Source organism: Aulonocara sp. 'chitande type north' Nkhata Bay, linkage group LG15 (genome assembly GCF_057382095.1).
Source record: "Aulonocara sp. 'chitande type north' Nkhata Bay isolate Kocher_YH1m ecotype deep benthic linkage group LG15, A_spYH_male_GT1.1, whole genome shotgun sequence".
NCBI lineage: Eukaryota > Metazoa > Chordata > Actinopteri > Cichliformes > Cichlidae > Aulonocara > Aulonocara sp. 'chitande type north' Nkhata Bay.
Window position 1 is genome coordinate 41,017,530 of NC_141358.1, and position 23,739 is coordinate 41,041,268.

General features: G+C 41.6%; 3 protein-coding genes across 5 annotated transcripts; 2 read left to right on the forward strand and 1 right to left on the reverse strand.

The window, feature by feature from the left end:
• The first annotated feature begins 196 nt into the window (after positions 1-196).
• On the forward strand, positions 197-8,077 carry gtpbp6 (GTP binding protein 6). The gene is made up of 10 exons (XM_086263461.1): positions 197-1,005; positions 1,288-1,425; positions 1,503-1,573; positions 1,673-1,803; positions 1,906-1,976; positions 2,694-2,852; positions 2,967-3,175; positions 3,972-4,120; positions 4,269-4,421; positions 4,496-8,077. Exons 1-10 carry the CDS (start codon positions 606-608, stop codon positions 4,620-4,622), a joined length of 1,608 nt encoding a protein of 535 aa, XP_086119587.1. The 5' UTR covers positions 197-605; the 3' UTR covers positions 4,623-8,077.
• On the reverse strand, positions 4,672-9,237 carry plcxd1.2 (phospholipase C, X domain containing 1, tandem duplicate 2). 2 transcript variants are annotated; one of them, XM_086263464.1, is made up of 6 exons: positions 8,854-9,237; positions 7,580-7,716; positions 6,231-6,359; positions 5,748-5,903; positions 5,476-5,659; positions 4,672-5,405 (listed from the first exon to the last, which is right to left on the reverse strand). In XM_086263464.1, the coding sequence occupies exons 1-6, from the start codon at positions 8,933-8,935 to the stop codon at positions 5,140-5,142; spliced, it is 954 nt and encodes a 317-aa protein (XP_086119590.1). In that variant the 5' UTR covers positions 8,936-9,237; the 3' UTR covers positions 4,672-5,139. The 2 variants fall into 2 exon arrangements, with proteins under 2 accessions (XP_086119590.1, XP_086119591.1); XM_086263465.1 differs by lacking the exon at positions 6,231-6,359 and having other exon boundaries at positions 8,854-9,236.
• A 2,952-nt stretch (positions 9,238-12,189) lies between these two features.
• On the forward strand, positions 12,190-20,440 carry LOC147313711 (tetraspanin-33). Of its 2 annotated transcripts, XM_086263467.1 has the most exons (8): positions 12,190-12,335; positions 14,276-14,333; positions 15,355-15,479; positions 15,555-15,629; positions 15,704-15,799; positions 15,890-16,018; positions 17,652-17,813; positions 17,899-20,439. In XM_086263467.1, the coding sequence occupies exons 1-8, from the start codon at positions 12,279-12,281 to the stop codon at positions 18,037-18,039; spliced, it is 843 nt and encodes a 280-aa protein (XP_086119593.1). In that variant the 5' UTR covers positions 12,190-12,278; the 3' UTR covers positions 18,040-20,439. The 2 variants fall into 2 exon arrangements, with proteins under 2 accessions (XP_086119593.1, XP_086119592.1); XM_086263466.1 differs by lacking the exons at positions 12,190-12,335; positions 14,276-14,333 and adding an exon at positions 14,350-15,144 and having other exon boundaries at positions 17,899-20,440.
• Positions 20,441-23,739: the final 3,299 nt, after the last annotated feature.

Below are 23,739 nucleotides of genomic sequence, written 5' to 3' on the forward strand. Positions count from 1 at the left end.
TCAGCATACCTAAAAACACTGAATATAAATATTAAACCTGTGTTTTTAAATAACCTTAAACTCTTATTTTGACAATCAGCTGTGTTTTAGAAAATTGTGGAAACATAACTACAGAGGAAATGACGCAAACAGGAAATACTGATAAGTCATACTCACATCCCCGGGTTTAGTCTTCCAGGAAACGTTTTCTTCCAGACTGGATCAAAAAAAATCTTATTGCGCTATTTTTCAAGCGAATAATCTTAAATGTAAATGAGGTTTTATCCCATTCAGGTGTCTCTGTTTAGCTTAAAATCCTTTACTGACGGTAAATTTGTCGTTTAGTGCGAACTCATGGAGGAAATGCTAACTGGAAGGCAAAACGCGGGGACCAAAAAACCCAAAAGCCCCACGAAACTCAAAACACAGCTACTCACGGGCTGATCCTGGTGTCCTTTCGCTCATAATCAGTCATAGTCCAACTTTTTGTATATTTATTGAGATAAATTATGTTTTCTAAACCAAACAGGAAGTGTGATCTCTACAGGTGAGCCTGTAGAAGAACGACGTCAGCAGCGCGCGTGTGTGACCTGCGGTGATCCACGTTGTGTGAACTTCAGGGTTTGATGAGCTTCCTGACAGCCCTGAGGAGGATTAGCTCGTGGATGCCCGTCCTGCAGCGATCCTGCACGAGGAGCTGTCAGGTAGGGGCACGAGCCACCTGCAGACTGCTGCATACACCTGATCACGCACATGCAGTCAACACCTGTCAGCGGCAGAGAGGGGCAACTAGCCTGCAGACCAGGGCATTTGGGCTCTCCGCGTTCAGGCCGAAGAGCACAGATGACCTCGGCAGCAGCAACGGGTTTCATGAGGAGGGCGAGGATGAAGATTTCTTGGAGGACAGCGAGGTGGAGGAGCTGTTCCAGCAGCAGATTCCTGCAGGCATCGGAGAGGAACAGCACAGGGTGTTCATCGTCCACCCAGATGTGAAGTGGGGAAGCAGGAAACAGCATCTGACTACAGGTAACAGCACACACATGCTCAGATGAGCCAGATGGAAAAAGTAGATTTAAATGTATGTTTTTCCTTATTTTCTGACTAATGTAGGTGTCATATTAAACACTGCTAGAGCTCCACCCATGTGCTGTTTAAAGCTTCTGTTTGTGAGAGGCAGCCAAGAAGAAGAAAGTCTGGCAGGCTGCAGTGAGAGCAGTTTTAAGGCAATTATCCTGAGCTATGATTGCTCTCCAAGAACAAAGATACACCAGTGGAGATTATCACAAGTTTGCACCGTTACATTTGCAGCTGAGCTGATGATGGCCGAGGCTGAGGGGCTTGTGAACACCTTGGAGAACTGGACTGTGGTGGACAAGATGATCCTCTCCACCAAGACTCCAGAGAAGAAGAGGATATTTGGGAAAGGGAACTTCCAGACTCTCACAGGTATGATCCACTCCGGTGAATCAGAAGGTCTAGACCAAGTGCTGCTTACATGTGAATTACCTGCTGTTTCCCTGCAGAGAGGATCAGGCAAACAGCAGGAATCACTGCTGTGTTCGTCAATGTTGAGCGTCTGACTCCTTTGTCTGAGGTGAGCATGTCTGAAAACTCTGGCTGTGTTGGATGAAAGGTTTCTTTTGTTGATGATTCTTTTTCTTCTTCTTTATTTTTCTTACTCATTTCTGTTTAGAGGGACTTTGAGGAAGTCTGGGGGGTCAAAGTGTTTGACAGATACTCAGTAGTCCTCCACATTTTCCGCTGCAACGCCAGAACCAAAGAAGCCAAGCTTCAGATCTCACTGGCAGAGATCCCTCTGTTAAGGTACCTTACACTGCTACCTGTGGGTGGCTTGTAAAATGTTTCAGTCTGTTATGATGATGCCTTCCTATCAGTGTTAAGTCACATTTGGTACGTTAATGGCAGATCACGGCTGAAAAATGAAATGGCAAACTTGGATCAACAGGGCGGAGGATCGAGATACATTGGCGGATCAGGTGATGCAGCATCCACAGTGGAAACGAGTCTACCTGTGTGTATAGATGTCTCTTTTTGATTGGTTGTTACCAATACTGTATATAAATCATGGACATAATATCTGGTTCTGAATCCATAAAGCCCTTACACCAATTACCCACATTGAAATAACTTATTTTATATTGTTTCCAGTTAATTAAAATAACTCTAATCTCTAATAGTATAATAAACTCTAATAGCTTTTTAATCTAAATCTAAATTTTATACCCCTGAGGCTGGCTGTGCATCTGCTCCCAGACCGAGGAGCTGTCACATGTAAGGTGGTAACCACTACACCATGGAGCTACCTTCTGCTTCACAAACCATGCCGGGACAATTTTAATAATATATGATCAGTTTTCTTCAATTTGGATCTGATACAGTTATATGTTCGTGCCATTATTGAGGCATGCATCTTATTCCCATAATTTGCAGTCTTTCTAACAGCCAGCAGGGGGCGTCAGGTCTGGTTTGAGCTTCAGCTTCAAACACAATTGGCTTTACAATCAATCTTATCGACCACTTTGTAACATCATGGTGGCTAAGTCCATCTTTTATATACAGTCTATTTGCAAAATAGGAAGTGAGCATTAGGCGCTCCTACGGTGGCTGTGTTTCCCGGCCAGATATTTGTATCAGTGATGAGCAGAAAGCCGTACTGCTGGGAAATGATGATATAAAGTCTCTGGTCCTTTCAGGAGAGACGCTGTACGAGATCCAGCAGAGGCTGTTGAAAGAGCGGGAGATAAAGATCCGCTTGGCGCTGGAAAGACTTCGGAAAAAGAGGCACCTCCTGCGATCTCAGCGCAGACACAGGGAGTTCCCCGTCGTCTCAGTGTTGGGATATACCAACTGTGGTGAGAGGCTGGAAACGTAGAAGACCAGTAAAAAAGCAGATTGTTTTCATATAAAGTGTTAAATGTTACAGCATCCCCAACAGTGACACGTTTCTTCTGATTTCATCTGTCCAGGAAAAACGACTTTGATCAAAGCTCTGACGGGGGACACCGGCCTCCAGCCCAGAAACCAGCTTTTTGCCACACTGGACGTTACCGTCCATGCTGGCCAGCTGCCGAGTCACATGACCGTTCTGTATGTGGACACCATCGGCTTCCTGTCCCAGCTGCCCCACCAGCTCATCGATTCATTCGCTGCCACCCTGGAAGATATTAAGCATTCGGTACGTAGCAAACCGAGGTTTATCACACACTCGCTGCAGGAGTAAAACTAAGAACTAAAACGAGGTGTGAAAAACATTTTAGCGATCCAACATAAAAATCTAAACTTGGCGTAAACAATAAAAAATGAAACAGTTCGGGCTGTTGATACAGGAAAGGATGCTGCTTTCATTTTGTTCGTACCAAATTCTGTCCCTAACCTCTGAATGTCGCGGCCGACATCAAGCCATGTGTTTCCACTTGTCTGTTGTCCAGGTTTGGTGCGCTTGTGTGACTTTGGTTAACTGTTCGTGGCAGTCGAAGCAGCCACACCATCGTAAGCTTTAATTAAATTTAAATTCACCCCTGAATAAAAACTGTAGGGGCCAAGCCAACTTTTAACGTCTTTGTTGAAAGATTTTATTATGTTTATGTATAGAAGTACATTTCATTTGAGGTTCTCTAGATGTGTTTGCTCTTTGTACTAGAGAAGTTACACTGTGCAAAGCTCAGCATAAAGTCTCTACCTTTGTATGTTATCTCTTCCACTCATGGGTCTGTGATCGTTATATGTTATCTCTTCTTGCATGTGACTGTGACGCAAACATGCTTGAGTATAAATAAAGGGTGGCAACTGCTGCGGAGTGTGAGTCTCCGTTTGAGCTCTCACCCGTGTGCACGTTAAACCTGCAAACCTGTCTGAGTGTCATTTATTCTGACCTGAGTTGCATTACAGGAAAACTCCTGACAGTCTTCTAACTGCTGTAAAGTTGCACATTTTAAAACGGGAGACTGTGGTTGTGTTTCTCATCATTTCAGGATCTTCTGATTCATGTTAGAGACATCAGCCATCCAGAGACAGCGAGTCAGAAGGTGAACGTGCTGAATGTCCTGAAGAACCTGCAAATGCCCGACAGGCTGATGAACTCCATGATAGAGGTCCACAATAAAACTGATCTCCTCACCAAGTAAGGGCAAAAACCAGCTCACCTACCACTGTCATCAGCACATATATACAGTAACTTCCATCAGGACCTGCTTATAATGTACTACGTTATTATTGGTATTATGGCTGACATCATATTTCTGACCTGTTTTGTTATGGTTGTCTCTCAGTTACGAGTCTGCAGAGCTCGCTGCTCTGCCTATATCAGCCCTGGAGGGGAGGGGCTTGGAACAGCTGAAGGAAGCAGTGGAGGAGGAGATCTTAAAGGCTACGGGGAAACAAATTTTAGATCTCAAAGTTAACCTGAGCTCTCCTCAGCTAAGGTGGGATTGTCTGTGTCAGCGTATCATTTGGATCAATGGAGCACGTGTGGTAACATGTGTATGCTTTTCCACAGCTGGCTGTACAAAGAGGCCACCGTTCAGGACGTGCAGGTGGATGCAGACGAAGGTTCGGCCGTTGTCAAGGTCATCATCAGCACCGCTGCTCATGGGCGCTACAAGAAGCTGTTTGGAAGCAGATGAGAGGGGAGGAAGGGCGAGATAGCAGAAGTAAAAATGGACTGTACCTCAGTTAAAGAAAAGACTGCTTTTACTGTACAGTATGTTAAAATATATAATGATACAAATCTGTTACAATGTTTTCTTGTAAAAACTCAGATTGCACAAAGATTCAGATGCACAAATGACCCACGAGAGATAAAAGGCAAACTTCAGATGGCTCTAAATGCTCAGTTTCAGAGTTTCATCTCTTTCTACACACACCTGCTGTGAAAACCTTCTGCTTGCGACTGGCAGCAAGTCCGAAGAAAGTTGGCTAAAGGGGGAGGGGCTAAAACAGCTTGTTTTTATGGTAAACTGAGGGTTTCACGAAGCCACTCTAGTCGAGTATAGGAATAAAAAGGTTGTAATAAGCATAAAATGCCCTCATGAGTTGATGTTGAGGCAGACAGAAGTTACAGTTCTTTCAAGTCTTAGTGGAGACAAAAATTCACGTAAACTGTGAGACACCGAGGAACACAGGAAATGAGGTTTGGTGTGGCTAATAATGCTTTTTCATCCGTCTGGAGTTCTTCCGGCAAAGTTTTTGGTTCAGTGCAATCACGGCAGAGCAGAGCGGCAGTGAACCCACAAAGTCTCCCGCGATGATGTTGAGGCTCCCGGCGTCTGATCCGGGACTCTGTTCCTCAAGCCATGTCCTCAAATACTCCCAGTTGCTGTAGGTGAGCGTCCGCAGGGATTCCTTCTGGTTCTTGGTGATGTAATATCTGTCAGCTGTCAGGTTCAGGCCGGACACAAAGAAGCCCTCTGAGGAGAGAAAACGGAGTTTTTAGCCACTGACGCGCATACATATCTAATCTCTACAGTCCAAACTCACCTGGACGTCCCAGGTCTTTGTGCCAGTCCAAGTAAGTCATGACTCCATGTGCTCTGCGCTGGTTGGCCCACCAGTAAGGGACGGGAGGCCACAGCTCCTGATGTCTCACTGCAAGCTGGCATTCATAGGAGAGGATGACCTGGTAACCCGACGCCCACAGACTCCGCAAGGTCAGCGCCGATTCCTGTGGAGGACCAGCGGGCCACTCTTAAGTCCCGGTGCACCAGACATTTTTTGTACCATAAATCACCTGTGCAGAGAGACAAGCTCACCTTCTGGGGACACAGCTTAGAGCCAAACAGTTTCTTCAGGGACCAAATGAACGATTCGTGGCATTTGTCATCCATTCCTTCAAAATGGCTGCAAGCGAGGATAACGATCTCCTTCGGGTGAGCCTCGAGCCAAGCAGCAACAGACTCAAGTGTTTCCTGTTAAATAGGATACTCACTGTAACTACCAGAGGAGCCAGACTTACGCTTTTAAAAATAAACCGAACCCTTTAAGCTCTTTGTAGAAATCTCCACCTCTAAATAAACTGACATACAAAGAACTCCAGCAAAAACTGATAAAATCTGTACCAGCTGGTAAATGCTAATATTGTTTAAAAGACTTTCTGTTGCATCTCAAAATAATATAATCCAATAGAAATGAGATCTATTCAGGTGCAGCAGAACCTTGAACTTTGAAAAAAATTGTGCAGTAGTGATTTGTTTTTTCTAATAACACTAACTGTCAGGTGAAAGTGCTAAACTCACCAGTACGGTCACATGAGTGTATATGACGTGTGTGAAGTACAAGTCGCTGGACGAGTCGTTTGGTTTGTGTGCAACACGAAGGTCAAAGTACCGAATCCCCATTGAAAGCTGTTCTTCAATGGTTTTATCCTGACAGGAAAGAGGTCAACATGATTTCCTGATGGAGGCGTCACTGAAACCAGTCCTGGATTCAATGACCTCGTCATCAACACCACCTCCCATTTTTGCGTGCATTCATTTCAAACATTTTTTCGACTGACTAATTTCGGTTTACTCTACATGGTTCCATCCAGCTTACCTGTTTCAACCACATGCAAAGTACTTTATTTAACACTCATTTTCTACATCATAACCAGTTTAAACGATTTATCATTTGCGTTTAGATACAAATGATATATTTTTAATCAATAGTTCTTTTTCTCTAGATGTCCAGCACCGTGCCTGACAGTTGGCATGATGACCAAATATCTCCGCTTTGGTCTCCTAAGGACGCTGATCCAGAAATCTTGTGGATTGTTCAGATGCAGCTTTGCCATGTTCTTATAAGAGAGAAGGTTTCTCCTCCCAAACAGCCTTCAGCCTTTTTCTAATTTGTTATCCTGAACTTTAACGATTAACATGCTAACTGAGGCCTGTTGAGTGTGAGATGCAGCTCTTGGGCTTTCTGTCGTTTCTCTGAACATTGCAGGGTTTGACACTGACGGAAATTTGAAGGGATGTCCAGCTGTTGGCAGCTGTTTTGCATGTTTTTAACGTGGGAATAATCTGTCAACACTTGTCAACACACACCTGCATGTTCCAGGCCAGGAAACTGTCACAACTTCTGCTTTTACAGAGATACTCACGCATGCTGATGCTCAGTTGATAAAGTTCATTTGATTAGCTCGCACCTGGCAGGCACGTGGCCTTTTATTTCCTACAGCAGCAGTAACTGTGAAAAACAGTATCGCTGCACTTTTTCTGTTTTCTTGATTAGCTTTTTTAGACCTTGGCTCCTGAGCCCTGGTCTGTAAATACATTTGCAAAGCACACTGACTAGTTAAGAACTTTTTTGGCATATAAACAGCATTTTGTACTACAATCAATATTTGTACAGCAACACTGGATCACATGACTACTCACATGTGGAGTGTTTAAATGTATTTCTTCTCATTTTTGCTTTCTATCATCAACTTACAGTCTTTCTGTCTGCAGCCAACAACTTTTTAAAATAAGTATATTAAGAAGACCAAACAACCTGTTTAAACTTGGGACCGTCTCGTCTCAGCACCCATGGCACTGACTTCTCAGTTGTCCTCACACCTTTGCCGACATAGTGACAGCGCAGTGGTTGTATTTTCAGTGCCTACCTGTGTGGTGGCCCATCTAAAAATGGCCGGCCTTGTGAAGCAGCTAAAAACTCCATCCAGGAGCCGGAAAAAGTCCGACTCAGCCCTGACCAACGGGGAGTTTATGTCCAGGCAGTAACTCATGGCATCGTGGCTTCCTACAGGAACACATTTTAAAAGTAAAGAAACTGGTTTGTGGCGCAAGTTGCTTCAAAAAAAATTCTTACTTGCTTGTTTATCTGATAAATGTTGACTTTGTTGTTTACTGTGTCTGTGTGTGATCATGACTGTTTTGTGTAACTGTAACAATCCCAGTCTGAATTGTTGTCCAGTGGTAAAAGAAGATCATTTACTTCAGTGAAAGTAACAATACCAGAGTGTAAAATATGTATGTAAATGTTGTATTTGTGAGTGAAAATATCAAAATAATATCAGAGAAATGTAATTAAATTAAAACAAAAAACAATGTTCCCAGTGAGAGGGGAGCCCCAAAGGTCAGGGTGACCAGGTCTAACTTCACACATCGAGTCCATTCTTTCAGTTTTGTAAAACTAAAAGAATAACAAACAACACAAGCAAAACGGCTCAGCTTCACATGAAAATGATTTTTCAAACAGGGTTTGAAGATGTCGGTGGTGGTGGTTGGTGAGGTCAACTGTTCAGTGTCGCTACAACAAAGGTCCGATGTCCTCTACACCTTAATCTGTTTCTCAGTAAAGGCCAGAAGCATCCAGCCAGCTGACAGCAATGATCTTTTGGGAGTGTGCATAGTTTAAAAACCAGAAAGGTGAGGCAGGGCTAACCCATCCAGTGACTTAAAAACAAACAATGAAACCTATGACGCGCTGCAGCCAGTGTGAAGTAGCCAAAACAGGGGAAATGTGGTCTGGTTTGCACACAGCCAAAAAAACAAATCTGTCTGTGAATATGCAGAGTTTTAAACCACAGAGATAACACATTTCTTACACTGCATATAAATAATAAAAATATAAAGTAGTTGTGAAATACGTTAGTGGAAGGAAAAGTCTAGTGTTGAAGTACACATGTAAAGTAGAATAAATAGTACTGACATAAAGTATTACCAGGTATTACTTCAATATTAAGTAAACGTATTTAGTGATTTTCCATTGGTAGAAAATTGTAACACTGATGCTTTTGATATTTTTGTGTTTAAAGCGCCTTAAAACTTCAGGTGACTGTCAACATATTTAAACACAGAAATACGACAATTACACGACTGTTGGCTGCGCTGTGCGTCTATAAATTCACGAGGAATCCTAAATGTGCGAATGTACCTGGAATGGCCAGGTGTGTGAGAGGAACGTCCCACAGCTCTTCAGGCAAGGCTGACATCCAGTCCCGGCAGCTCGCATCCATGTCGCTCAGTCACTCACCGAGTTATTGATCCGGTAGATCTGTTTCGAGTGATCGATGCGGTTTTAATCCCCTGTGCGCTGATCTTTAAGCAAACAAGCTATTACATGAGACAGAGGAGGAGGGACTCAGGAAAAGCTTTAATTTCCTGGTTTCCACTGACAGCTCAGTCATATGTGGATCATTTAGGGACATTTGGAAAAGTCTCCGAAAACTTTCGTAGCAGCGGGTTTCTTTGAAGTCACCACGACTTCCCCAAACAGGAAGTTTTGAGCGACACGTCATTTTTATATTTGTCGGTCACTGTTTCTAAACCACTGTAGTTTTTTTTTAAATGGTGGACCAAGAGCCGCCCCACTATTACTTACGGCAGTTCAGCCGTTGGCACAGCAGAGGGCGCTCGGGAGGTAAACTCAATGGCGCTAAACAGCGAAAATTATAATTGTTTTCTTGCTTTAAGACACCTTACACACATACAATAACAGTAGTCGACGAAAAGGTAAATAACACAAGACTCGTATTCTTTAGTTTTCCTACACGGAAGCAGATTTGGGCCATTAAAACGTCAATCTTCTTCTAATGCATGCTGATTGGTCCATTGGAGTGTTCAACCTTGCATATCATCTGTTTCTCTCCCCAACCCTTTAGATTCACACATAGGAAGAATCTGTCTAACAAACCACAGTAAAAGTAATAAGAATATTCGTGCTTTGTTCCAGACAGAATCTCTAACTTTCCCACATGTGGTCTCTTATTGGAATTTCTTTGTCAGTGACATTAACTGGAAAAGAGTATGGACAATTCCTAACAAGTATCTGGTAACGAATAAAGTGAAGGAAGTCTCATTTAAAATATTGCATAAATTTTATCCTGCTAATCATTACATGACAAAGTTCAAAAGGGACATAAATGTGAGCTGTGGATTTTGTGGAAGCCATCCTGAGACTGTGCAGCACCTCTGGATCTGTTCATACACTGGAACATTTTGGAAAGACTTCAGTAGATTCATTGCTGGACATCTCTATAAAGACTTTACTGTGAAACGGGAAAATGTTGTATTTTGTTTCTTTCGAAGGCTGTGACGTCCCAAATACCAAAACTGTACTCGAGACCGGGAAATAAATAATAATTATTAAATGAATGAATAAATAAATCAATAATGGCGCTAACAGGCTTCACAGGATCCACCAAATTTGCATTAAAACCCGCGTACAGCACGAAATTTGCATTATTGGGCCACAGCTTGACGGCACCGTTCACCCCGGTGTTTGTAGGAAACAGCGCGTTCACAAAGTAGTTTTTTCTGTGCCGTTTTTATTTTATTGCAGTCACCAGGCCCTGCCAGGTTCCAGCTGCTGCATAACTGTAGTAAAAATCAAATTATATTAATAACTCAAACAAGAAAAATGGCACAAACCTCTCAGCGGGTACTGAACCATAAATGTTAAATATTAGAGCACTCACACCTCAGCACATGGTTTTCCTAAGCGGTCTGTGCTTTTTATGATGCCAGGTAATAGCAACATAAAAGGTCTCATTTAAGTGTTTGTTTTGTTGACTTGCCTGGTTCAAGGTTACTGAGTCACTGCACCACCTTGTGGTCTAAACGGGCATTACACAAAGCGCATTTCAGCCCCACAACTTCATGTTTTGAACATGAAACTGTAGCAGTGATTTGTTTGAAATTTGTTCATCGCTTTAGTGAATTTGGTTTGAAACTATTTTAAATACATTAATTTACAATAGGTACCTTTTAAAATAAAAATCCATGGTATTCCTAAGAATGATCATTTGTGACACACATGACACGCATGTGTAGTGTGACACAGATGAGACCCAGATCTTGTAAAATGTATTAATACATCTTTTTAAAATTAACTTCAGATAATGTTTTCTTACATATGTGTCTGCAATATTGTTGTGATTTGGCGCTATATAAATAAAATTGAATTGAATTCAATATGACTGTATGTGGGAGTTATCATGAGGACAAGTTACTACTGAGGGTAAATCTTTTCCCACATGTGTCCCGTGGCCTTCTCACTGATGTGGGTTCTCATCTCGGCTTGTAGTTCAGAGTTACAGCAGAATCTTTTCTGATGTTTTGCGTGAACATCTGATGAGATCTTTGTGGATTTTCATGCAGCATGTTAGTTTATTGCTTTCACCAAATTTCTTTCTCAAAAAAATTGCAGAACTATGGCTTCCTGTTTGTGTGGACTCTCTGGGACCTCCTGTTCCAGACTGGAGTTCCTTTCGGGTCATACAGGTGAGAAGTGGGAACTTTCTCTTCCTTACAGGCGTGTTGCTGTGGGAGTTCTTAAAAAAAAAGACAGAGAAATACATGATTAAAAACACAAATCTGGACAAATATATTTTAAATGAAATCTGGGAGCCCTGTTGTTCTGCACACAGTTTTGTTTGCAAAGCTCACAATGAGCTTTATGAGTAATCATAATTTTATGAACCCTTACTAGCAATACTGTGGCTTTGGGTGATGCATGGGTTTAACTGCTAAGTGTCCAGATGTTCTTGCCAGCATCCATATATGCACAATACCTGTTCATTTGAACTTTGATGAGCCTGTATTTTTTTTTTAAATCCATGACTGTAGAGCAGGGAGGTGTAATTGGAAGGTAGGTGGTTCAAACCCTGGCTGCTCTGGTCAAAGTATCCTAACCCCCCCAAAAAAGCACAGAAAAAGTCCATTTACTATTACATAATCTCTTCAGCCTGTGTCCTGAGTCTGCAGCTGTGTGCCCAAAACACCTCACCTAGCAGGCGTGCAGGGGGCCTTCTAGCTGCTTCTTTTGATATGGATTAGTCCCAGCTCTACTTTGAGTCAGCATCCTGCTCATACCCTCAGCTGCCCATAAAAACCGTGAACAAATAAACCCCATGTTTCCAAAACACAAAATAAAATAAAAAACGTGAACTCTTGATTTTATTTTGCATCTCATGAGCCAGTTGTAACAGAACACACAATGAATGAAGTGAGTGGAGAAAAGTTATTTTAACTAATTTGTTTCCACAGGGAAACCAGCGTGACACAGACGGATGATATGAGCTAGCTCTCCTGCTATGTTTCTTTCTTTGAAATCGCAAAGCTGTGATTCTAGAAGTTCACTGAATTCACAAAAGTTAAAGATTATTTGGAGACATCAAATCATAAACAGAAGGGGCTGTCTCCAAAAAGGTGAGACACAGTGGATGAGATTAGAAAGTGACAGATGTCTCCTCCCTCAGCAGCAGGAATGCCTCAGCAGGCCGACACATGTCCTGCTTTAGTCTCAGTGGATAACAAGCCTCCGACAGTCTGACAGAACAACAGCACTGCTGAGAGGACATGAGAGGATACCGAGGCGTTAAGTACACCTTATTCATCTTCTGCTACTTCTTTTGGGTGAGTCTCTCCCATTTTAAGCAATTTATTGTTTAAAAAAATGTAGCATCATACTTTCATTAGTGCGTGATAGTAGCAAGCCTGTTGCATAATAGTGACTAAATGCCTCAGTTGCACCATAACAGAGGAAGAAGATGAGCTACAAACAGCATTTTAATATTTAATATTAACTCATTTATCCTTCTGATTTTATTTAGATATGTTGGATTTATCAGTGAAGAAAAGCCAGTATCAGAGAAACTTGCTCTCTCTCTCTGTTAGTACCCTTACTGCAGCAGTTTGGATCAGCGAGTTTTTAGGGCAGCTTGATAATAATAAACTACAACAATTGTCCAACCTAGAAGTAATAAATCCATCAGCTACTTTTTCAGCGCCACTCTGAGACAGGATGTTTCCATCTTTAAAGATATTTTGGAAATGCAAGAAAGCAGTCCTACACTGTTTAATGTGCAAATATTTAACAAATCCAACATTACTGGAAGCCAAATCAATGCCACCTAAAGTAAGTATCTGGATTCTAAGAGTTTTAGGGCCAGAGTGGCAGCTCCCAGATGGCTAAGCTCCTCATCTTTCCTGTAATGGAAAGGCCAGCCACCCTTTAGAGGACGCTCATTTCCGCTGCTTGTATCCGTGATTTCTTCACCCTTTTCTGGGTGAGGACCATGACCTCAGAGTTGGAGGTTCACCCAGCAGGGAAATTACTGTAGTTTAACTAGCTGGTGTTTGTCATCTGGCTTCATGAATAGAAACTGGGTATCATCTGCATAGCAATACAAATCTATGCTGTGCCTTTAAATGATGCTGATTTCAATCATCAATAATCTCTAGCAGGGGAGGGCTTCTTTCCCATGAAGGCCAGAAAGATGGCGTGTACAGAAAGTAACAAAGGAGGTACTCTGTAAAAATAACCAGTTATTTTTCATATGTCAGGCGTAGAGATGGACATTGCCAGCATGCTAGCAGATATCTGCTACTCAGTGCTAAATGACATACAAATAGTAGAACTTCACTCAACAAAACCGGAGCACACACTTCCTGGTCTGTTATCACAACTGAACACTGTTAGTATTTAGCTGTCAGCTAAAGAAGCCACATCTTAACAGTGCAAACTTTATTATAAGATTAAATTTTTTTTTTTCACAGTTATCCAAGTGGCCTTTAGAGGAACTGCAGGTTTTGATGCTTCCACAATGGCTTCGTTTTTCAGCCCTAGAAGCTGTAGCTTGCTCCCGGGCAGGCTTCCAGAAGCTGGCCAATCAAAATGAAAGTGGGCTCTTAGGGAGGCATTTAAAGAAAGAGGAGGCCAAAACGGGTTGTTTCACAGAGAGGATGAAGTGAGGGGCTGTGTGAAGGGCCAGGATAACAACCACACTGATACACTTTATATTTAAGACGATGTTTTCCAATAAAACCATCTCTGTTCTGTCAAGTATTTTTAGAACAGTTTCAGAGATAATCTCCATTTATACTTACATTCTCACCATACACAAAACGGCATGTATGTGCTGGTAAACAGGAAGCAATAGAAAATACTGCAGAGGAAGAACAATAGCAGAAAGTAAGAGCAGAAATGTGTCTTCTTGGACCGATAGTGAGATGGAACGTAAAGCAGGGGAAACTTTGGACTGGGGCCTGTTTCAAAGTAAACATGGTGGCATACTCGGGAGGCACTGCGAGTGTGACATCCATCGCCAGCAGAAGCCACAACAATGTGAAAACAATATGTCAGTTGAACTGCTCTGGTCTAATCTGTGGGACTGATAAGACCCAATCAGGATGCAAATCTAGGTGTTCATGTCGTCATGTCCAAGTGGGCTTCGTCTCATCCAGGCTAAGCCACAGTCACAGAAATGAAAATGATGTTAATTCCAGTGACAGTAGAGCTAGTTACAGCTGTTCCTCTGTTTTAATGAAATCTGCGTTTCTCTGCCACTTTGCAGGTTGTGAGTGCCATACTTACAGCAGTGGGGATCTATGCTAAGATCGCCAGAGAGAAAGGTGGGTTAGTTTAGTCCACTTTGAATTATTGATTTTTTCCTGGCATTATTAAAAAATGAAAGGAATTTAAGCCTCATTTCTCTGCATTTTGTCTGAATGTTATCTTTATTGTGCACAGTCAAGATTGTATGAAGGTTTGTCTCAGCTTTGTTTTGTCTAATTCTCACATATAGATATCTGGTAGCTATCTCTAGATGAGTCATAGGGTGGGTGGAACCAGGCTACGACCTGGACAGGTTGCCAGTCTACTGCAGGTACAACACAGAGTCTGACAACCATTCACACTCAGATTCATACATGTGGCCAATTTCGAATCACCTTCCATGTTTTGGACTGTGGGAGGAAGTTGATCAAGTTGTCATGGAAACAGTGTGAGAGTGTAACGAGTACAGACCCTACCAGTCTCTTGATATGTAAAATATTAATTACTGGGTTATAAAATCTGTCCACACAGTCACTTTGTGAAGATTCAAACTAATTAAGCAAAGATTTGTTTTATGGATTGTGAAAGTCTCCAAGTCGGTGGTCCTGGAATAACGACTGTATGTATGTCGGGTAATCAAAACCAGGCTTGTTGATCACATTCCTGAGGATGAGCCACAAAGTTATTCAGACATGTTTCAACGTTTACTCGCTCTTGTGTTATCACTGATGTTGAGGTGAATGTTGGCTCGTTCACGAACCTCTGGAAAACAACTGGGATTTAGACCCGGTCAAAGCACTGAGGCAGACTTTGTGAAGGACTTTTCCAGGATTCCCAAAATGACCTTTTGGGTTCCAGGGTCCATTTTGGAATCAGGTTTAAGTCGGGGTAAGTTCTGCTAACAATAGGTAAGCGAGGACATTTAGCCATGTCTTCACTTTTGGAAAGACCTTAAAAGAGATTTTTCAAGGACTTGGGTTTCGGGTCCGTGTTATGATCATCTTTAAGTCAGGATAAGGGTCCTGGAAATCCATTATATCCACAAACATAGAAGTGCAAACATATACTGTGTGTGTATGTGTGTATGTGTGTGTATAGATGTGGTTGACACCCTGACGGTTGATCCCGCTCTACTGTTGATCGTCGTCGGCTCTGTGATGTTCCTCATCACGTTCCTCGGATGTTTCGGGGCGCTGCGTAACACCATCTGCTTGCTGAAGATGGTATGTCAGTGTGCTGGTTTTTATCTTGTTCTGACTCTGGCCGTCTGTTCTAATCAGCTCCTATTTGTCCTGCAGTTTGTGGGACTCCTGGTGGCCATTTTACTCTTGCAGATCGCAGCTGCATTCGTGGGATACTTTTTCACTGATACGGTAACAAGACGTCGAGAAATCGTACTAAACCGAAGCAGTAAACAAACCAACGTGACAGTTCTCTTGTTTTTCAGGTGATGGAGAGAACTGAGAGGCTGATGATGAAGGCAATTGAACGATACAGGGAGGACCAAGACCTGGAGAACGCCATTGACTTCATCCAGAAGAAGGTGGAGACGAGTTTTAAGAGTCAGTAATCTTTTTTGTTCTTTCTTTTTTACTGTTGTGATGACTGTGCTTCTGCTTCACTGTGATTGCAGTTCCAGTGCTGTGGAGTTGAAAGCTATAAAAACTGGTCCCGTAACGCCTACTTTGAGTGTTCGGACACCAACCCGAGTCTGGAGGCCTGTGGAGTTCCCTTCTCCTGCTGCATTCGCTTGCAGAACCAGGTCAGAACCAGTCAGTGAGCCAGTCCTGGATGTGTTTGGGATGCCTCAGGTGTACCAAGGCTGTTCCATTCTTTACTTAAGTAGAAATACAGATACTTGTGTTTAAAAAACACTCTAGTAAAAGCTGAAGTACTGAATCTCCTTCTTTACTCAAGTAAAGGTGAAAAAGCTCTGAAATGTTCTCAAAGCAAGAAAGTAAAAAGTAGCTCCTAAGGACAGTTCTAGCATGGATGTTTATGCAAAAGCAACTGAACCCTGCGCTGTATTAATATAATAATAATAAAATAATATTATACATGATAATACAAATGTTCAAATCTAAATTCGGTTATGTAGGACACAAGAGTGACTTCTTCAGTTGCCTCAATAATGGCGTCGTTGTAAATGGTAAGTTTTCCTCTTCATCTAAACAGCTGGGAGCGGCTGTAGTGGCTCCACGTGGGGAAAAGAGTCACAGCTAACAATCATTTCTAATGTGAACTCAGATTTTCTTTGTGTTCAGGCTGTGATCAGCTGACCTGCTGGTCTTTGTGGATTTATAATTGAATTTAACAGGATGTAAGCAGATGTTTCATGAGCTGATTTCCCTTTCCTTCACTAACAGTATGCTGTATTTTGTCTTTACACTAAATCAGCGTAAACGGTTTAATGTCAGAAAATATTTTCACGGACCGGCCTTTAAGGTGTCGCGGATAAATACAACAAAATAAAATGATGCGACCGAGACAAACTGTGGTGTTTTGTAAATATAAGAATAAATATTAATTCACTGTGTAACTTTATTAGCAGCGTCCTCCTGAAATGCACCAACAACACTGAGAGTAACATCCTCCTCTCTGCCCCTTAATGCACTCTGGTCGCTATGGTAACGCGTAAATATTTCTTTCAAAATAAGACACAACTGCAACACGAGAAAGACCCAGGGAAACCGAGTTAACGATAAAAACCCTGAAAACCATAAATTTCACACCCGAGCCTCGACCCCCGGGCCCGGGGGTTGGGGACCGCTGCACTAAATCATATACAGTTGGTATAACGGTGGAATTCAGTGAATTAATCTAAGCATCATCAGCTTAAATGCAAATGAATCTCTGCTACACTCGACGTGACTCAACACTGGCCATGAGAACGACAGCCACTGTGTTTGTGGGATTTGAAATTATTTGCCACCTAAAGTCGTTCCTCCCTTTATGCTTACTCTTTTCAGTAGCTGCAGATCCTTTAAGGTACACCTTTTAGGTAGCGTCCTTGTGGAGAGCTAGCACTGGAGGCATTCTTAAAAAAGTCAAAGAAGATCACACGAGACACACCTATGGTATCAAATTTAAATGAGCTTTTCAGAAAATTTGACGGTCAGAGGTCAAGTTTTCTGAAAATCTTGTGAATACGATTACTCGAGGACAAAATTGTAAAATTATACCGTAGGTGTGTCTACTCGGAGACTGGGAGGCAGCGATGGCTGTTTCCAGTTCAGCTCACACCCTGTTTGATGGGCAGGATGAAACAAGATGAGCTGAAACTATTGATACAGGTGAACGTTGAATCCATGCACAAATTAACTTCTTGTCCATGCTGGTGTTCAGTGCATCAAAGCCCTTTTTGTGTTACCTTAAGCAGCTTCTTTCTTTTGCAGACTGTACTGAACACCATGTGTGGTTATGGGATGCAGCAGCTGGAGGAGAAACTGGCCCGTCAAGACATATTCACCATCGGCTGCCTGGATAAAATTGTCTGGTGGGCCAAACACAATCTGCTTCTGGTGGCTGGTCTGACTGCCGGCCTGCTGCTGCTCGAGGTAACACTAGTGAACGTTTGGCTGCAAAAAACCCTCTGAAGTCACTGACAGCAGTTTCTGATCTTTGGTGTGTTTCCTTGAGCAGGTCTGCATGATAGCTTTGGCTGCTGTTCAGATCTGCTGGATAAAAAACGTCCTACAGCGACAGGAAAGAAAAGCAGCTCAAAGCAAATCGCAGAGGAAGGAGAGCCTCTGGTTTCCTCCTTTTGCAGAGTTTGATGATTAATAAAACCCTTTGTTGAGAAAGTGGGGGATGCTGTGTTTACACTGTGAATTTATAGGTTTGAGCTGTGGATTTGAGGTTTGTACAGTGGGTGAACGCATCGATGCTTGGCTCCAGGAGGCAGTTGAAATACTACCTCGTGTAAAGCCCTGAAACTCAGTTTTGTCATTTTTATGTAGCGCTCAGTGTTTCTCTTGCTGCCTTTCTACTAAACAGAATTTATAATTCACCAAAAAGATCTGAGTTAGTCAAAACATGACATGAACAGATATGTTTTTTATAATGTGAAAATGTTTCATTATCATATCATGTGCAAGCTGTTCTTTGGTCAGTGAAATAAGTCAGTCAGCCTCGTTCTGTCCAGTGTGAAGGCTTGTAAAGCTTAAAGTAAGCATAGTTAATGCTGTGAAAGCCTAATGTATTTCTAAAGCTATCCAAGTACATTTGTCGCTCAGCCCCACTCTCCTGGCTGACTAATCTCCCCGACCTCCTGATGCCTGCGTTGCATGTTTATCAGCCAGGAGACTGAAGTTTGCGTCCTGTTTGTGGGACCTTCTGCAGCCTTTCATCCCACTTGCTGTTTTGTTTTCAGCCGCCTGCACTAAAAGCTACTCGGTTTGGGCTTGTGACTCTGGATGCAATGTGACCCTTTACACTGAGGAATGACAAACGCCAAAGGACACCTTGTGCATAACTGAAGCACACCTGCTGCTTTAATAAATATTCATCATGCTACAGCCCAGCAATGAGAATGACCTGCATTTGACATGGGAAAAGAATGTGTTGGCTGTTTGGGATCTATAAACAAGAAATGAATGAACATTGAAAGAATATTATGTGCTTACAAAACTAACTAAAGTCTTTATTTTGATCTGTGTTTATTTGGTTTAATTTGCCAATAGATCCGGCCTGGGGAAGCTTTGGTGTAAAGAGACTGCAGAGCATGTGTCTGTGATTGTGTTTGTACTGTTTTATTATGAAACTGTTCTGAACCCTTTATATCCTATAATGTGATAAATAAAATACATATTGTGATAGAAATAGATTTAAAAAAAAGAGCTAAATTAACAAAAACTCTAAAAGCTGTGTTTGTCTGCACGTCTGCTATTAGCTGTTCAAACAGACCAACCTCTCCCGTCAGGTTGCCAATCTATTGCTGGACTAACCCAGAGAGACAAACATTCACATCTATGGCCAGTTTAGGACAACCAGTTAACCTAACCCCATGCATGTATCTGGAACTCATGCAGACAAACTCCAAACAGAAAGGCCCCAGCTAACCACTGGATTTAAACACCAGGCCTGTGCAGCTTGCCATCCCACTGCCTTACCTAAGTTTTACCATATTACCATAAATTATTATTGTATGAAAAGGCTGCTGCTGAATGACATCAACTATTTCTAAATACCTGCAGAGATGGCGTGCTTACATGCTATTGGGGTGGCTGCAGCTCAGGAGGTAAAGCAAGTCGTTTATTAATTGGTTAGATGGAAAGTACTTACAGTGTAAACTGAACTTTGCTGTTTGCTTTGAGTTTCAACTTAAATATTAACAGAGAGCTCTTGTTTGTGTCTACATTAGGATAAGGGTTGGGTCTCTCAGCAGGGCCAGAGGTGTATATTGTGAAATTATACAACAATACATATCAGGCCATGTTGCAGAGAGAGTAAGCTACTGAAGTACTTTACCAAACCGGAATGAATTATGTGCAATATATTACATTTATGAGTAGAAATTCCAATACTGCTGTGGTTAGTACTCAAACGCTGCTGTGTATCAGTATATTGGTGTTTCCAGATGGTTCTGCGTTTTTCCCTCAGATGGGAGAGTGTGATTGTTGCAGTTTATCTCTAAGATTGAAGCATCCTTGCCTTTAAGTATTAAGCACTGTAGCTGCCTCCACCAGTGTGTGAATGTGAGAGTGAATGAATAGTGGTATTGTAAAGCGCTTTGGGTGCCTTGAAAAGCGCTGTATAAATCCAATCCATTATTATTATTATTATTATTATTAAGCACCTCGAGGTGACTGTTGTTGTGAATAAAATGAAGCTGAACTGATGTGAACTGAATTGGACACAAAATACACTCCTGGAAACAGGTAGTCATGGCAACAAAGACAAAAACAGTGAAACAAGAAAACAGAGAAGGAAGCTGTGTGAAAAAGCAGGACACTATCCCCTCTTCTTTTTTTTTTTTTTTTTTAGTGAAAAATGTGTATTTTTAAAATCCTGAATAAGCATAATAAACCTGGTGTGAATACATTCTCACATCAGAGCCTCGTACTTTGATTATTTATCTACTTTCAATATTTTTATATTTTCTTTCATTAAAAAAGTTACCACATGTAAAATGATTTTAACTGGTACAAGCAATAAGAATAAAAGTAAATAAAAGTAAAATGTGTGCATTATTCACAGGGTTACATGCAAAACTGTCATTATTTGTACCTTTGTTGGATATGGAGGGTCAGAAGTGGCAAAATGAATTGAAAAAAAAATACATAATTTAATAATTAATTAACTGTGTCAATGATTAATTAAAAATGTAATAAATAAATAATTAATTAAATGTGTCAATAGTTAAATACAATTTGAAATAAATTTAAAAAAGTGTTTTTTAAATGTTTTAAATCAAATGAATGGGCATGTAATTAATTATTGAAATATTTATTCAATTAATCAATTCTAATTTTAATGAATGAATGAAACATTTAATTAATTATTAAATTGCGTATTTAATTAATTCATTTTGTCACTCCTGGCCCTCCACAGTTGTACAGATTAAACATGTTATACAACTGCTGGGGTATAATGACCATCTGAGGTGCTTTTAAAGTCTTTAAAAAATGATTACGATTTTGTAAGAAGCTGATTCTGTTATTAGAACATACTCTTTTATAAATGTTCATTCCTGTTTCATACTTTGTAAAACCTGCACTGACTCTATTCCACACTGGTGTTTCCAACCAAACAATGATCTGATTGGACTGGATTCAGTCCTTCGTGCATTTCAGTCTCTGTTTCTCTAGTGCCCCCTGCAGGCTGCATTGTAAATTCAAAACTTGGACAGCAATCACACCAGTGACCAATCTCGTTATCTTGCTAGAAGTCTCATCCTGAGTTACAGAGTTGCAACAAGGCTTGGCATCTTTTAATTTCATTTAATTATTGCTAAGCTAAAACCTCTGAACATCAGGTCATTTTACAACGTGCCCATCTGCTCTGAAAGATTTGCATGCTAAGTAAAACTTACAAAGCTAAGAGACCCCCCTGGTAAACCTGCCTAATCCCTGTTGTTCTTCCCAAACTAATTAAGTCTTCATAGTACCTTTAATCTGTGGTGGATTATTAGCTAAGGCACCTGCAGTTGCATGTCGTTGGACGGATTCAGTCCCGTGGCTCTCACACTTGCTTTACTGGATTAATGGCTGCAGTGCTTTGTGCAGGTAAAAATAACTGCAGTATCGAGCTGTAGCAATGACGTCCCTTTACTGTCCAACCTGCACACTAAAAAACTGCAATTACTATCAGTGTTCTACTAAAAGCCATAATTCATTGTACACCGGCTGGCCACTTTATTAGGTATACTGTTATATATACTGCAATCATATGGCAGCAAAGCAATGCAGTATTGTTTAAATGCCACAGCCTACCTTGGTTTTGTTGTCACTCATGGCATGTCTTTATGACCACAGTGTATTCATCTTAAGTTCAGCACAAAAACAAAGGAAAAATTGCATTTGGTGAATTGTTTATTTGTTGTAACAATGCTTAGATCGTTGGATCCTGTTTATTTCCCCTTAAAATAGGCTACATTTGTAAGAAAAATCCACTGGTGGGTTGAGCAGCAGAGTTGAGTGGGCTGCACCCATGAAAAACTTCCATTGCCAAACAGATTATTCTGCTGTGGAGTTGATTGTGACTTTTGTGGTTTATTGAATTAGATGATTGAAATCTGCAGAAACAAGCAATTTAACAATTCATTTATTTGATAAACTGTGGCCTCAGTAGCGTGTGGAAGAACACACAGGCACAGCAGCCTGGCACCTCCTCATGCTGCTCACCAGCATGGTCATAAAGATGGCATCCCATTCTTCAATCAGCATTTACTGTAAATCAGCTGTTGTGTTTGAGTAAGCTGTTTGACATTAGCAGATAAATATTTGGCAAGTTTTCCATTGCTGCATTTTTCAATCTGCCACAAAGTGATTCTGGCACACTGTCGGGCAACTTAGTAAGAGAAAGCAGTCCTCTACTCACACAGTATAGTCGTGTCCAAATTCATGGGCTGCATCCTCCTGAGGACCCGGCCTTTGTGGTCTACGTGGGCCTCAGAAGGTCGGGTAGGCCGGAAGTAAACGGCCGTGAAATTGGACGGTCTAGCCTTCAGATTAGCGTCACCGCTGTCTCGGTGGAGTTTAATAAACTCGGCTGTCTTCTGCTTGCTATCTAAAATATAACAGGACACTGGAGTAAACGCTCGACCGTCTCACACTTCTGTTTAATCAGTTTTCTGTTTGACTTTATTCAGTTGTGTGAAAACCACCCGGGGGATTAATAAAGTTTTATTTTATCTAATCTAATCTAATCACTTTAATCTCAGCCAAACTGATTTACTCACGAACAAATAAAACACTGAAAAAAGCCCAACAATAACATTTTTAGGTTGTCGAAGTGAATTATATATTACGTTTAAACCGAGTAGCCAAAGTCCGCAGCGATCTGAAAATGATGTGCCGGGAGTTGTGCCATTCTCGGCGGCTATCGCTATCGAGCTGGTGGGTAACAGACGTCTCCGAAAACGTCGAAGCACTTTTGGAAATATGTGGTGTCTTGATAAACCGAGCAGATATTTGATGTTTACACAGCTACTTTCTCACCTGAAAATATGTTAAAAGTTTATTTTGTGACCCAGAAAGATGAATAAGAGTAATTTTAAAACTTAGTAGCGGCCGCCATTGCTGGAAACTGGAGTTTGGCTGGGCCGCGCTATGAATTCTGGGATATGATGGGCCACGAAGGACACACCCGACCCATCCTTCAAATTCAGGGAAAAGGAGGACGCATTTGTCAGCTGCATTCGGAGGAGTCTACAAATTTGGACAGCCTTCGGCGCGTCGCTGTGACGTAATCGGTCTACAAACGCGGCCTCAGGAGGACGCAGCCCATGAATTTGGACACGACCTGTATAGTGTGAGTGGGGTCCTGCTGACTTCATCATTAGTCTAACCTCAGATTCAGGAGAAACATTGTGGTTTTTATCCTGGTTACAGAATGCTGGATCAGGTCTCTCTCCTTTCAAAGATATTTGAAGGTGCATCTGGGTTCTCATGGGTTTTGTGAACTTGGTGAAGAGAAGGTGATCAGTTGCATCCCTCCTTTGTGAGGTGCTTTGGCTGTGTGGGTTGTCTGACTTGTTCCCACAAGCCATTTAGTCGGAGTACAACCATTGCAAGAGCTTGGGCCGCATTGTCAACAATAAGTTGGACAATAAGTATTGGGTTAGGGTTAGGATAGGACTCTGCCACGGCTGCCCTTCGTCACCAAGTTTATAATTTTTATGAACAAAATAAAAGGTAATTGTGTCCCTACGCTCACCTACGGTCACAAGTTGTGGGTAGTGACTGGAAGAAGGACATTGTAGATACTAAAAGGTGGAGATGAGTTTTCTTCAAAGGGTGGCTGGCCTTTCTATAGCCATTT